The 14,048-nt window shown below is 35.2% G+C and overlaps 1 protein-coding gene across 1 annotated transcript in view; it reads right to left on the reverse strand.

The window, feature by feature from the left end:
* The window catches only part of PLA2R1 (phospholipase A2 receptor 1), a gene marked incomplete at both ends in the record, with an annotated part of 97,699 nt that overhangs the window by 38,468 nt on the left and 45,183 nt on the right, over nt 1–14,048 (reverse strand). The window contains one exon of the mRNA XM_084255074.1: nt 8,277–8,446. Within this exon, the coding sequence (XP_084111200.1) occupies nt 8,277–8,446 (170 nt within the window). The remainder of the gene's footprint in view (nt 1–8,276; nt 8,447–14,048) is intronic.

Consider the following 14,048-nt stretch of genomic DNA (forward strand, 5'->3'; position numbering starts at 1 on the left):
ACATTGCTCTGAGAACTACATTCAACACAAAAAAATATATAAATGATGAATTCAGGGTATGCTTCAAGTTATGCAGCAGAAGACAAAACCTCTTATTTGGAGAGTAGAGAAAATGATATACATTTTAAGGGGGCGGTGAAACTCTGGGCATAAGAATAAGGACAAACCTTAGGGGAAAGGACCTTTGGCTATTGACAAAACTTCATTTTATTCTTTGTGCCTGTTTGAGCATTTTGAAACATGAAGCATAATTTTTCCATATGAAAAATTTCCAAGTTAAGAGTCTCAAATTTGTGATGAAATCTTTGCAATTCATATGATAGATTTAAAAAACCTTTAAATTTCAGTGAAAAGTAGTAGAAAATAATCCCATTCTAAAAATATAATAAAAATTGATTAAGAATATATTTCTTTTTTCTTAACTCTAAGGTGATCAATTAATTAAATCAATATTCAACAACAAAAAAACCAACAAAACTTGTGCATCTACATTGCACCAGCCGAGAGCATATATTAGCTGTTAGGGATAGAAGGGCAAAACAATACCCAACTCTTAGCTTAATGTGAGGCACAGACACATAAATGATTAAATGCAATAAACAATGTATGAAGTGTATAGTAAAAGTGTGTTCAAATTTCTGTGGGGAGAACTCACAGGGGTGATGGAATCTGTCTTCAGAAGTCAATAAAGGATGTGCAGGAAGTGACATTTGAGTTGGGTTTTAAAGGATGGAAAGAAAAAGCGTTTTCAAGTGATCCTTATAAAAAAGCTAGTGATTATAGATGGAGCATCTGAAGATGTGTGATGATTCTGGACCTCAAGTCACTTTAAAATGTGTCGTCACTTGATACTAGATATTTGTCTTGTTTAATTTCCCTTCAGGAATAATGACTTCTACTTTTTTAGATATAGAGTGACTGGCATTATCTTTGTCAGCCACATTTTAGTTGTTTTATGCTCACAGAAACACTGAGTGGGAGATGAAAGAATACAGGAAGACACATACAGAGTATCTCATAAAGGAATGGAAACTAGTTTGTGAAAGAAGAGAAAGAATACGGGAGTTAAAGAACATCCTGTTGTACATCCTGTTTTAGGCATCAGGCATCATAAGATAGTTCCCATCTGCATGAAATTTACAGTCCAGTATGTGTGTGTACACTATGTGTAAAAGAAGATCACAAAGATGAAAATGATGGGTCTAAACATATAACTATGATTAGAATGACTCACATAGAAGAAAAAGAAGTCAAAAGAGATTGGCCCATAAGAGGCCATTGGCTGGCTCCATTACCCAGAACAGCTATTTAGTGTTAAAGATGGAGTGTTCAAGGCCAGGCAAGAGGAAAAGACTATAGCATGCATCTGTCCCGGCCATGAATGGAGTTTGCAGGTCTGTTGAATGTAATTTTGACAAGCAACTCACACTTGGGCTAAGTCATGAGCAATAAAGTTGATGCTCCATGCTCTGTGCAATGAAATGCGAATGAAATTGAACTGGGGAAATCCTTATGGATCCCCAAATGAAATATCAATATACTAATGGAGTTGCTCTATTTGGAAGAGAGGGAAAGCATACACTCCAGTCTGAGTCTTCCTTTCTTCCTCTCCCAGCAGCCTTTGACTTGGAGCCTGAAGTCTGGGGTTCTAGTGCCTGCACCAGTATTTAGTAATTAGAAACTTGAAAATTAATTAATCACAAATGACCTCATTTAGAATATGGGGCTAATAATTTCTTTTCTTTTTCAGGATTGTCATGAACATCAAATGAAATAATGTATTTAAAACATGCTGATAGATATGAAGGGCTGAAACTAACCCTATTATTTTGCTACTATTGTTACTGTCTATTTTCATTATAAAAGCTGAGATTTTATGGCAGTTTTGCCTGCCTGTTCAAAGAATTTTTTTAAAAAGCTTGAATCAGCAAGTTTAAAATGTAATATACTTTTTTGTTGGCCTTGCATTTTGTCTTACTTTCCCACATCAGACAGTGATTAAATAGCTTTGGTTTTAGACACTATAGATATTCAACTCATCTTCATTAGTGAAGAAGGAGATGTTTGTGAACGGCTATGAAGATGAAAAGTGCTGCAAGAGTGCTATTGGTATTCTAAAGTGGTTAACTTAATGTAACATTTGACCCAAATTTTAGAGCCTCAGCCCCAAAGAAGCAGTAAAGTTGTGTAATAAAGGGAGGCTGGGCTAAGGGAGATATAAACTGAATTTATAATCCTATATTGTGGGGATGCTTGCAAAGCCAAATTATAAGGGGAGGGTGTGGGAAGGAGCAGAAGTGGTTTTCTTCCCAAAGAAATTGTTCTTAAATCTGATAGCTCATTTCCCATTGGAGAAGAGAAACTATCATACTATTCTTCAGGGGGTGAATCTCACAGTTAAGCCAATTCTCCTTACCTGCTTTACCATCCCTCAACCCCCTTCACTCTCTCCATCATGCTTGAGTGGGAATACTTTTGGTTGGTTAAAAAAAATTCCAAATTCTATTTGACAAAGCTATCTAATCATCAAAAATGAGCTGGGAAAGCCTCCATCTTTAAACTTTCTTGCCAAATACCCCAAAACAAACATACAAAACCCCCCCTTGGTTTGTGACCTCAGGAAAGGAGGCACATCTATAGCTGGGCCTTCAGAACCTCTGGACAATTAATTTACTTGAGTTGTCAATTATTCCTCCATTCCTTAAAATACCCCTCTCACATTCTTAGCTCTCAAGTCTTCCACCCAACTCAGCTTCTCTCTCTGTCCTATTTTCCAAGGAGAATAGTGAATCCAGTGGGGCAGATAGTGAACTTTCAAGGAGGGCTGTATATATGCCCAGTAGGGTGCTAGACAGTTTATAGGTTTTCGTTTTCCTACTTAACTTCAAAAGTTCTTTGAGGCATATGCTAATATCTACATCTTGCCAATGGGAAAACTGAGACACAGAAGTTTAGTGACCAGTCTAAGGGCACAGTAGGTGAGGGTCTGGTCTGAATTTGAAATCAGATTTATTTGACTCTGCCAGGAGATGTCAAGGTACAGAGCAAGTGGGCATTGAGCAAGAAACTGTTGAGTAGATGATTAAGTCTCCCTTTCAAATTATGCTCCTCCATTTTCATGGGCTCTCTCTCATTCCTCTGGTCTCATTCTCTCCTTTGTGTGGCCACAGCACTTCCTTGAAGACCTACTATCATAGCTACTCATGCTTATTGGAAAATATGGAACTATCCAAAGGATGCCCAGAAATGGACTGTTTGTCTTCATTTTTGTGGTGGTCCATTTCAGAATTCTGATACGCCTTAAAATGCACCAGGCCTGGGCCTCCCTGGTGGCGCAGCGGTTGAGCACTGGGTTGTGAAGCTGCCCACAGCCTCTGCGGTGCCGTTTCAATGCCCAGCTGCTCCCTGGCCACCAGAGGAGGGTCCCACATGGCGCGCAGACCTCTCCTGCCGCCTGCTGCTCCCCTCAGCAGTGTACTTTGTTATTCTGCCTGCTCTGCTCCCCGCTCTGGCTCTGGTGAATTCTCTCACCCTCCCACGCTTCTGACTGTACCCAGTGCTTATATAAATAAATAAAAATAAATAAATCTTTAAAAAAAAATGCACCAGGCCTATCTGCTTGCAAGGTTCTCCTTGATGTATGTAGGGACTTTTAAAGAAAACAGATCTGGCGTGCTCTACTGGAATCTCATTTTCCTTGTCACTGGCAGAAGGTTCCTGTTCCCATTAACTTAAGAAAACTGGGGTAAATGTGCCCTGAAGTTATCTCATTCCTTATGAGTGAAACACACCTTTTTTTTCCCCCCACAACATTATCTAGATCTAGAAACAACAAATTTGTCACAGAGACTGTATTATGGAGGGATACAAAATAGAGATCTGAACATGTTCATTTTTTGTTCAGACACCAGTGAAACGCCAGTGTAACTTAGAAACATTTTTTGAATGTCTTAACTAGGATGGACTCACTTATTTTTGTTCTTACCATAATGCAGCCTCCAGTTATTTTGAATATTTAATCTAAGTACAAAGCAAATTTTAGTTTCTGATGCATTAGCTTTTCCCTCAGTGAGAAAAGTTCTATTTATCATTCTTTCCTTTAATCAGTGGCACTAGTTAAGTATGGATCAAACTGTTTTTCTTGTTTTACCTGAACAGTTACTTCTATTAAAATACCAAATGCCATAGTTTCTTTATTATTATTGTGTTAATAACAATAGAATTTCCTGGTATTTTGAGATTGGGGGATTTTGGCATGAAAGGAAATGTGAATAGATGATAGGTTAAGTAAAATCCTTGTAGTCCTGAATTTGAATCCAAAGTATCAGTTTGAAGTCAAGAAGTATTTTATCTTACACCCACCACATTCTCTCTTTCTCTCTCTCTCTCTCTCTCTCTCTCTCTCTCTCTCTCTCTCTCTCTCTCTCTCTTTCTCTCTCTCTCTCTCTCTTTCCAGCTTTCCAGTTCTATCAACTGACATGACCTGGAAACCAACAAGCAATGAGTATGTCTGTGCCAGATTGTGATACTGAAATAATACCATTTCCCATTAAAATGAACCAATGATACTTCTTTAAAGTATCAATGTTTCTCAGTCTAGAGTACAAATGTAAGTCTTGTCACTAATAGCAAGGAAGTGATCAGTGACAACTAGAGCCACATTAAATGGTCTCAGGATGTAGTCTTTGGAGAGATTTTAATTTCCACTAAAGAGGATAATAATTGAAATAGATTAAAATACATCAAATATATTTAAAACCTTATTTCATAGTAATGTTTTATAAATCCCCCAAACCTGATCAATTACTATTTGAGGATGCTAATGACACGTAATCATTTCAAAACAATGTAGAGAATTAAGCATTTACTCTCTCTTTCTGATAAAAACTATAACAAAAGATAACCAAAAATTGATGGAGGGAAATCACCTCTTTATAGAAATATCCTAGCTATACAAAAGGAAGCCTTTAATGAGTCAATGGACCTAGGCATTGATCAATAATAGCTGCTAATATTACAAGAGCAAGAACATTAGACATTTTATGCCACCAGATAGAGCATACAACTAGCTAGCTACTAATATTTTTTCAAAAAAATAATAAAATCTTAACTTCTAAAACTTCTAAAAAATGTTAATCGTATGGAAAATAGGGAGGATAGAGTAACACATTAAACAATATATGGGGATAATTAAAAAGGTCAGACATAGAAACTCTGCAGGACAAACAACCCATTTGCATTAATGGGTTTAATATTTTAAAAATTTAAGAAAAAAAAGGTAGGGCAAAGAAGAGGGAAACCTAGCACTTAAAATAGACTTCAAGATCTATCTACCCTCTGCAGTGGGTGAATAGGGGATCCTGGCTCACATAGACTGGAAAATACATTATCATATATTATTTGTGAGTCATTCAGAAAGTTGAGCATGGATTGATTTCTAATGTTATGGCATTATAGTTAATTACATCTAGGTGTCATAATTGTATTATACTCATGTCTTTTAAAAAGGAATCTGTCTTTTAGAGACAATACTGAAATATTCATGGAAGAAACAATGTCTGGGATTTGTTGTGAAAAAATATGGGAAGTTGGGGGAGTAGGCTTGGATTTAGAGGAGACACTAGTAATGATGAGTTGATAATTGATGACACTAAGTGATGGGTAGATAGAGTTCATTATACAGTTTGGAAAACATTATACAAAGTTGAAAAAATGAAAGAATTATAATCCTACCACCAATTAATATTTTGATGGTATGGCCTCAGGTGGGAGCCTAAATTGAGCTTATAAAAAGTTGCAGATTTCCTGTTCAGTGGTCAATTTATATAGACAGTCTGGGCTGGATTAAGATTCTGACATAGGGACCAAGCTAATGGATTCTCTTGTGACAGGCAAGGGGAAAAATGTGATTTAGTGTGGCATTTCTGCAAACTGCAATTTAAAAGAAAAAGGGAAATGTAGGGGCTTTTATATTGCCATTTTCTTCAAAAAAGATTTACATTTTCATCTTATTCAGAGACAATTTACTCAATGTCAATCAGCACAAGCAGCAAAACTGAACATCATGGTATTATTTTTGCTTCAGGGAAAAGAAAAAGAGTAGTGCCACTCAAATAAATTACAGCAGAAACTTATGAATGACAAGGAGCTCTGCATCAATTCCAGATTTTAGACATTCAAATATGCCCCTAGGAAGGTAGCATTAAAAGCCAAGAATTTTGTCTACTCAAAATGTATTAATTTATTTTGACAGGTATAGACATTCCTAACAAAATTCCAAAGTATATTAGAAATGATAACCGAGCTCTTTTTTCAGTCATAGTATAACATGGAACTTCACTATTTTCTGTATTTTAATATATTCATAGATTTTTCAAATGAAAGGGTTGTTTATTGAGTGAATTGTGATATTTCTTGTTTAGAGCAATGCAAATTTAGCAGCTTTTACACAAATTTCTTAAACCAATGTTTATACATAAAGTATAATTTGTCTTTTTTGAATATAATGTGTCTTAATTTCACCTTGCAAATGTCTTTAGAAAGTACAATTAGAAAAACTATATAATTTAGAAGATTTTAAATGCACAGCAAAATTGAGCAGAAAGTACAGAATTGTCTTTTACCCCATCTCCATATAATTCAGAACTTCCCCTGTTGCTGACATCCCATACCACAATGGTGTATTTTTTTTTTATTAAAACTGATGAAACTGTGTTGATATATTATCACCCACAGTCCATGATTTATGTTAGCATCATTTTTGGTTTTACACATTCTGTGGGTGTGGACAAATATATGATGACATATACATATATGTATGTATTTATATGTGTATAATCACACACATACACCATTGTGGTGGATATATGAATATAAAATATATCGTTTCAAAGCCTGCTTACTTAATAGTTGTATATTTTCTTTGTTTAAGGTCTTTTCTACATTTTTAAATTAGGTTCTTTTATATTGCTGAATTTTAAGAGTTCTTTGGATATTTTGGATAACAATCCTTTATCAGATAAGTTTTTGCAAATATTTTTCTTTTGGTCTTAGTTTGTCTTTTTGTTCTCTTGTCATTCTCAGAGCAGAAGTGTTTATTTATTGTTATCATCAATTAATCATCAATTATTATCACCAATTATTTCTTTCATGGATTGAGCCTTTTGAATTGTATCTAAGTCATTGCTATATGCAAGCACATCTAGGTTTTCCATTATGCTATCTTCTAGGACTGTTACAGTTTTGTACTTTATATTTAGGTTTATGATCTATTTTGAGTAAGATCTGTGTGTCGATTCTTTGTTTTTGCATGTGGATGTCAAGTTGTTCCAGGACCACTTGTTGAAGAGTATCATTTTTTTCTGTTGTATTACCTTTGCTTTTTTGTCAAAGTTCAGCTGACTGTATGTTGGTCCATTTCTGTACTCTCCTATTCCATTGATTTTGTCTATGTTTTGCCACCGTTTTGATTACTGTAACTTTATATTAAGTCTTGAAGTCAGGTAGTGCTAGTCCTTTAACTATGTCCTTTTCCTTAATAGTGAGTTGGTTATTTTGGGTCTTTTGCCTTGCCATATAAACTTAGAATCAATTTCCCAGCATCCACAAGATAATGTGCTGGGATTTTGATTGGGATAATGCTGTTCTATCGATCAATTTTTGAAGAACTACAATCTTGGTAATATTGAGTCTTCTTATCCATGAACATGGAATAGCCCCCCACTTATTTAGTTCTTTAAAGTTTTTTTTCATTAAAATTTGTAAATTTCCTCATATAGATTTTGTACATAGTTTGTTAGTTTTACCTAAGAATTTCATTTTGCTGGGTACTGAATGGTAATTTGTTTTAACTTTATATTATACTTGTTCATTTCCCATATATAGGAAAGTGATTAATTTTTGTACATTAACTTGTATCCTGCAATACTGCTACAATCACTTATTAGTTTCAGGAATTTCTTTAATGATTCTTTTGGATATTTTATGAAGATGATCATGGAGTGGGGGGATTACTTTAGGATGTAGAAAAATGACTTTCTGCTAATAAAGGTATGTGTAGTCTTGAGCAAGGAACTTATACCTTGAAACTGTTAAATGATTCATATTTTAAAATGACCGGTCATATGTCACCCTTGAGAACCTGTGGTATTTATTTAGTTGAGTTAAGCATTAAGAAAACTTTGGTAGAATCTATAGAGGTAGACCAAGGAGTGGTAGGAATTTGGGGTAAAGACAGCAAGAGAGAAAGGTGGTGTTACATATAGGCTCCTACTCACGGGGCTGGTATGCATTCCAGTATGTGTACTGCACTGGCTCAGACTTCTGCCCTGCTGTCTTCCAAGTATATTCTCCTGTATTGTTTTGGTCTTGAAGAGCTATCCAAAAATAACTGTCCTTCGTTTTTACCACACTACTGATTAAACTGATCATAAAAGCCTGTTCAAACCTAAAAAGGGGAAAAGGAAATGGTTATAGTAAATTTCTGGGAATACAAATATGTCATTAAAATGTAATGAGGTACCCAGAATGGCAGTTATCATGAATTCTTTAGAATACAGAGCAGAAAAATACCTAAAGACCTGAACATTACTAATAAGTGACCAATGTCAGTGCAATTCCCAGAAATACATAAGTGAGGAAATTTGATTGTCACAGACAAGGCTTAGTTCTTTTAAGGAATGGTTTCTGGCTCCAGCATCAGAGTGTAGGTGGTAAAGTCCACAAAGTTGCAATACATTTATTGGAACAAGGTGTACCCTATTTTGTAATTAGGCCACACAGCATACAATATGCCATAATTTGTGTGAGGTGGGTGGCTGCCAGTGGGGAGGAAAAAGGGTATTGTGCTTTTTCGAATGAGGATCTGCCAACATAGAACAGACACTCATCCACTCACCACATTTGCCCTGTGAGAAGGAAACAAAGATTGGAATAGCAATTGTATATCTCCCAAGTGAATTTGTTCTCAGGCATTCGGTGCCCTTGGCTTATTCTAATGTGTTCAGATATGTGTATTCACTGGGAATAATTTTTGAAACCTAGCGATTAATCTGGGGAAATATGCCCACTTATATTTCCCCCTAAAAGTGCCATGAATTAGTGTTTATTGCTTGGTGATTGTGACCCTTTTCCACCATGAATGATCTAAAGCAGAGTCTACAAAACTTGTAAATATACTTCCATATGAGTACTAACTGCAAAAACACGAGTATTCAATCTTAACTAGAACACTGAAATTCCAAGCTAAGTTGGAAACTATCTTGAAAAAGTCATTTTCAACACATAAAAAGTTTGAGAAACATTTCAAATAGCAGTGAATTTTGGCCAGACCTGCTGAAACAATGGGAAAGGAAAGGGCTGATGAAATTACCCAGGAAAGCTAAAGAGAACATGAATTAGAATTTTTTCATCCAATTTTTAATTTTTTTCATTACCATGCATGCTTAACTTGTTAAGGGAAGCAAAAATTCAATGTGGCCATTGAAGAGTAGGGGATTTTCAAAGGAATAGGGGAGGAAAAGAGAAAGGAACACTATGAACATCACTAGCAATGTTTTGTGATCTTGGCCAACTATGATACTCATCTTTGTAGATCATATGGATTTTCCTCATGCTTTACTAAGTATTTTCTGTAGCTACTCTAGTAATTATCTAAATAGCATACATTTAAAACACAGTCAAAATTGGAAGTGTTCTTTTTGAACCAGCTTGCTGTGGTAGAACGTTATGTAAATATGCTTCAAAAAAAGAAGGTATATAAAGCTAAATATTGTGTAGAAGCTATTGTCATTTACCTTACAGTGCCATTTACCTTACACTCTGCTCACAGTGTTGGTTCTAAACCCAGGGTGCATTGCTAGTTCTTCCATTACCTTGTATACTGGCATTTGTTGTAAAATGAGAGTAAAGGAGGGAGGAGATACTTGCCTGAGAACCTGATCACTGGTATCATTATTTATGGCAACATTTTGCTTTTTGCTTTTATCCCTTGCTGGTTTTAGATTTAGTCTGCAATAATTATAACTCTTATCCATGTTTATTACTGCTTAAAACAATAGAAACCTGGTTTTTGAATTGGCAAGTATAGCTTTAAATGGTTGCATATGATACTCATAAATCAAATCCTAAAACCTACAAATCATGATAGAACTCTAGCTTCCTTGGTCCAGTTTAGAAGATGGCACTGTTAATAAAGAAATTCAGCAAATGTCTTCCTTTTCAACAATATTATTCTAAGAAATTAACTTGGATAAGACAGCATGCAATCTCTAGAGTGTGTATTTCCAACTGTAAAGAAACAAGGGAACATTTTATATTCTTTACCACTCACAATTTGGTTTCAAATACTATAAGGATTATAAAAACTCTGGCTTATGATAATAGAGATGCCATTTTAAGTCTTTTGTACTTCTCTGTTTTAGAATTATTCATCTGAAAATATTCCAGAACATCTTAATATCTTTTGTCTGATTTCACTGAGGTTATTTAATTCAAATGTTCTTTTAGGGTAGAAAGTTGCCATTTGTATACATTTTTATCTTATTATTTGAAGCAGTATAACATGTTATCTCTAAGGAATTCAGTAAAGTAAAAATTGTTTGTTTTTCTTTAGAAAAACAAAATATTTTACTTGGGTGTATCCACTTATAAAGTCAGATTTTTGTAGGGGAACTTTTTTTTTATTGATTAAGACATTAACATTTTTAATTGTACTTTATTATTGATGTAATGTTGCTTTACAACACTGTGTATAATTTATGGGCATAAGTTCAAACCACTTTAGATGAGTATTACCACACCACATGCACCAATTTTTCCAGTCAAGTAAGAAACCAAATGTGCAATTTTAGTGCAAACAAGAAAAAAAAAATTGAACTTCCATCAATTTGACAGGAAAGTGTTATTCATAGTTTTAACACTAAATTTATATGAAAATGCAATTTGAAAGTAGTAATATATTTTTTGGCATACATAGACAAAACTTCACTATGAAAGAAACATTTCAAAAGATGCATACTTCAAAAGGAGGTGTTTTATACTTGTATCTCTAGTTGAGTACTTTATTTCTTCATTGATTTGAAAAAAATGTATATTTCTTATCTGTGAACACATAGTTCTTAGCACAGACAGCTGTACAAAAAGAATTGTGCTTGTTTTACTGAAAATTAGAGATTAAAAAAAGTAATGCACTGGAAGTAGCTTCACTTGAGACCTATTTCAGTGGGGAAAACAAAACAGTGGTTATATTATATATAGTGATCAGGTTTTGTAGGGGGAACTCAGCTGTGAACTGGTGATGCAACTGAATCCCCCCCCCCCCAGTGTGGAGGGTGTCCAGTGGACTACAGTAGAGGACTATCTTACCTTACACCATTGATAAAATTAATTCACAAAGATTCTAAAGACCTAAATGTAAGAGCTAAAACTATAAAACTCTTAGAAGAATAGATAGGGGGAAAGTTTTGTGACATTTAATTTGGCAGTAATTTCATCGATTAACTCCAAAGGCAGGGACTACAGAATAAGAAGTGGATAAACTGAATTTAATAAAACTGAACATGTTTTGCATATCAAAGGACACTGTCAACAGTGTGAAAAGGGTGATGTGGTATGGTGACATACATCTGAATGGGTGAGATTCAGTAACAGAATTGTTAACATATTGATGCTAAATATGTATTTGATAAAGGGTTAATATTCAGAATATATAAAGAATTTCTACAACCTAGCAACAGAGAACAAACACTGCAATTTAAAAATGGATATAGGACTCAAAAAGATATTTATTCAAAGAAATATACAGATGCCAACAAGCACATGAAAAGATGCTCAATATCATTAATGATTAGGGAAATGAAAATCAAAAGCACAGTGAGGTACTAGTCACCCAATAGGATGACTATTATAAAAATCAAACCCAACAACAAAGTACAAGTGTCGGCCAGGATATGCAGGGACAGGAATCTTTGTGAACTGCTGGCAGAAATGTAGAGTGGTGCAGCTGCTATGGAAATCAGTATGCAGGTTGCTCAAAAAATTAAAAATACAATTTTTGATCCAGAAATTCCACTCCTGGGTATATTACCCCACAGAATGAAAGAAGGTAGTCAAAAGATATTTGTACTTTCATATTCATGGCAGAATTATTCACAGTAGCTAATAGGTGAAAGCATCTTGTGCCTGTTCATGGATAAATAGATAAAATGTGTTATATTATGGAATATTCTTCAGCCTTAAAAAAGGAAGGTAATTCTGCATACTCTACAGCATGAATTAACCTGAAGGATATTAGACTGTACAAGTACAAGGATATTTTGTACAAATACAAAAGGAGACAACTACTGTATGGTTCCACTTACGAGATAACTAGAGTAGTTAACTTCATAGAGACAGAAAATAGAATGGTAGTTGGCAGAGGCTGGGGGCAGGAAAAAGAAGGAGCTATTTTTTAATGGGTAGAGAATTTCAATTTGGGAAATTGACTAAAGTCTCAGAGATGGGTGGTGGTGATTGTTGCACAATAATATGAATGTACTTAACGCCATTGAACTATTAAAAATGGTTAAAATGATCAACTTTATATTACATACTTTACTACAACTAAAAGATAACTGCAGAAGTTTTTGGGGTGTGTGGACGTTGGAGGTAAGTGGCAGAGCTGCAAAAATGCTTGAAAAATATCCACATTTAAACGTAAGAGAATATGAGTTATTGCAGGATTTTTCACTTTTGGCAACACAAAATCAAATGTCTTCTGAATTATTTTGTACCAAATATCCCATGGCTGACTGATTCAAGATGTTGATATACATGCTTTTAGACAATTTTCCATGGTAACTTTGGAACTGTGGTTTTCAATTCACGCTCTGTATGGAGAGCAAAGTAGCTAGGCCTGCAAAAAAATTTTGTAGCACTAAACAAATAAAATTGTTATTCAGCAATAAGGATCTGTTTTTCTTTCCCTTTCTATTCCACAAAGTGTTAAAAGTCCTAGACCAAGAGCAGTTGCCCCCTAACAAATGAAATAAGTAATCTGTAGCAGGTGGTTCTAATTGTGCCCATCAAACCTGTCGCTCAATTGTGCAGAAGAGTGGAAAATCAATTAGCAACTACAAGCTTGGGTACTGGTGAGTGACAGGAGTATCTTAACTCAAACAGGAAATCAGTAATGGAAGCAAAGGATTAGTGAGGCTGCTAGTGGACACTCTTGGATCTGAGGAAACCTTCCATTTACTGCCCAACCTTCTCAGACAAAAGATGCTGTTGAAAAATGTTTCACAGTGTGGATCTTTGTTTCCTACTTGATAATGTCTAGATAAGTAAAAATCGAGAGCATGATGCCTTTTCTTCCCTCAACTTCCATGTCCCTTGTTGGAGCCTCTGCTTTGGATGTAAACATGTTTGCAGTGTAACATGCATGCATGAATGCATGCTTGAATGCTGGGAAGGATGTTTCCCGGGGCTAGTGTATCGCACTGCTGGGGCGTGGCTGTATCACACTGCTGGGACTTGGCTGCTGACCAAGTTGCAGGCCAGGTCCACTAGGAGGGGCTGGGAGGTAGAAGATGTGACAAAAACAAACTTGGCTATGCCCTAGTTCTGCTTTAGAGTTGGACAACACATTAGTATTGGCTATTGTATACAATTTATCAAAGGAAAAGTTGAAAGTATTCCATCATGCCTTGATCTAGTTTTGGTGGGAAATGAAACAGAATGGATTTTTCTCCCAGATACTTTTTATCATTTTCAAGAGATCCCCAAAGTGTTCTTAGAAAATGAAGAGTTTGACTTTTAACAAATTTCTACCTTACTTGGGTGACATTGACACTATGACTTGTCTGTAATATCACTTTTGCGTTTGTCCAGTTGTTGTTATTATACCTTCTCCACTTGTTTCATGTATTGTGTTGTATCTCTTCAGGTGCTGGCCTGCAAGTAACACCTAGACAACTACTCCACGCCATTCATTTCTGTGCAGCATGCCAGTGTTTGATCTGATGCCTCCCACAAGGCAGGTATTGAATAGTTTTCTAATAAATTTTTTTTTT

The sequence above is a fragment of the Talpa europaea genome (assembly GCF_964194135.1).
Source record: "Talpa europaea genome assembly, chromosome: 1".
Lineage (NCBI taxonomy): Eukaryota > Metazoa > Chordata > Mammalia > Eulipotyphla > Talpidae > Talpa > Talpa europaea.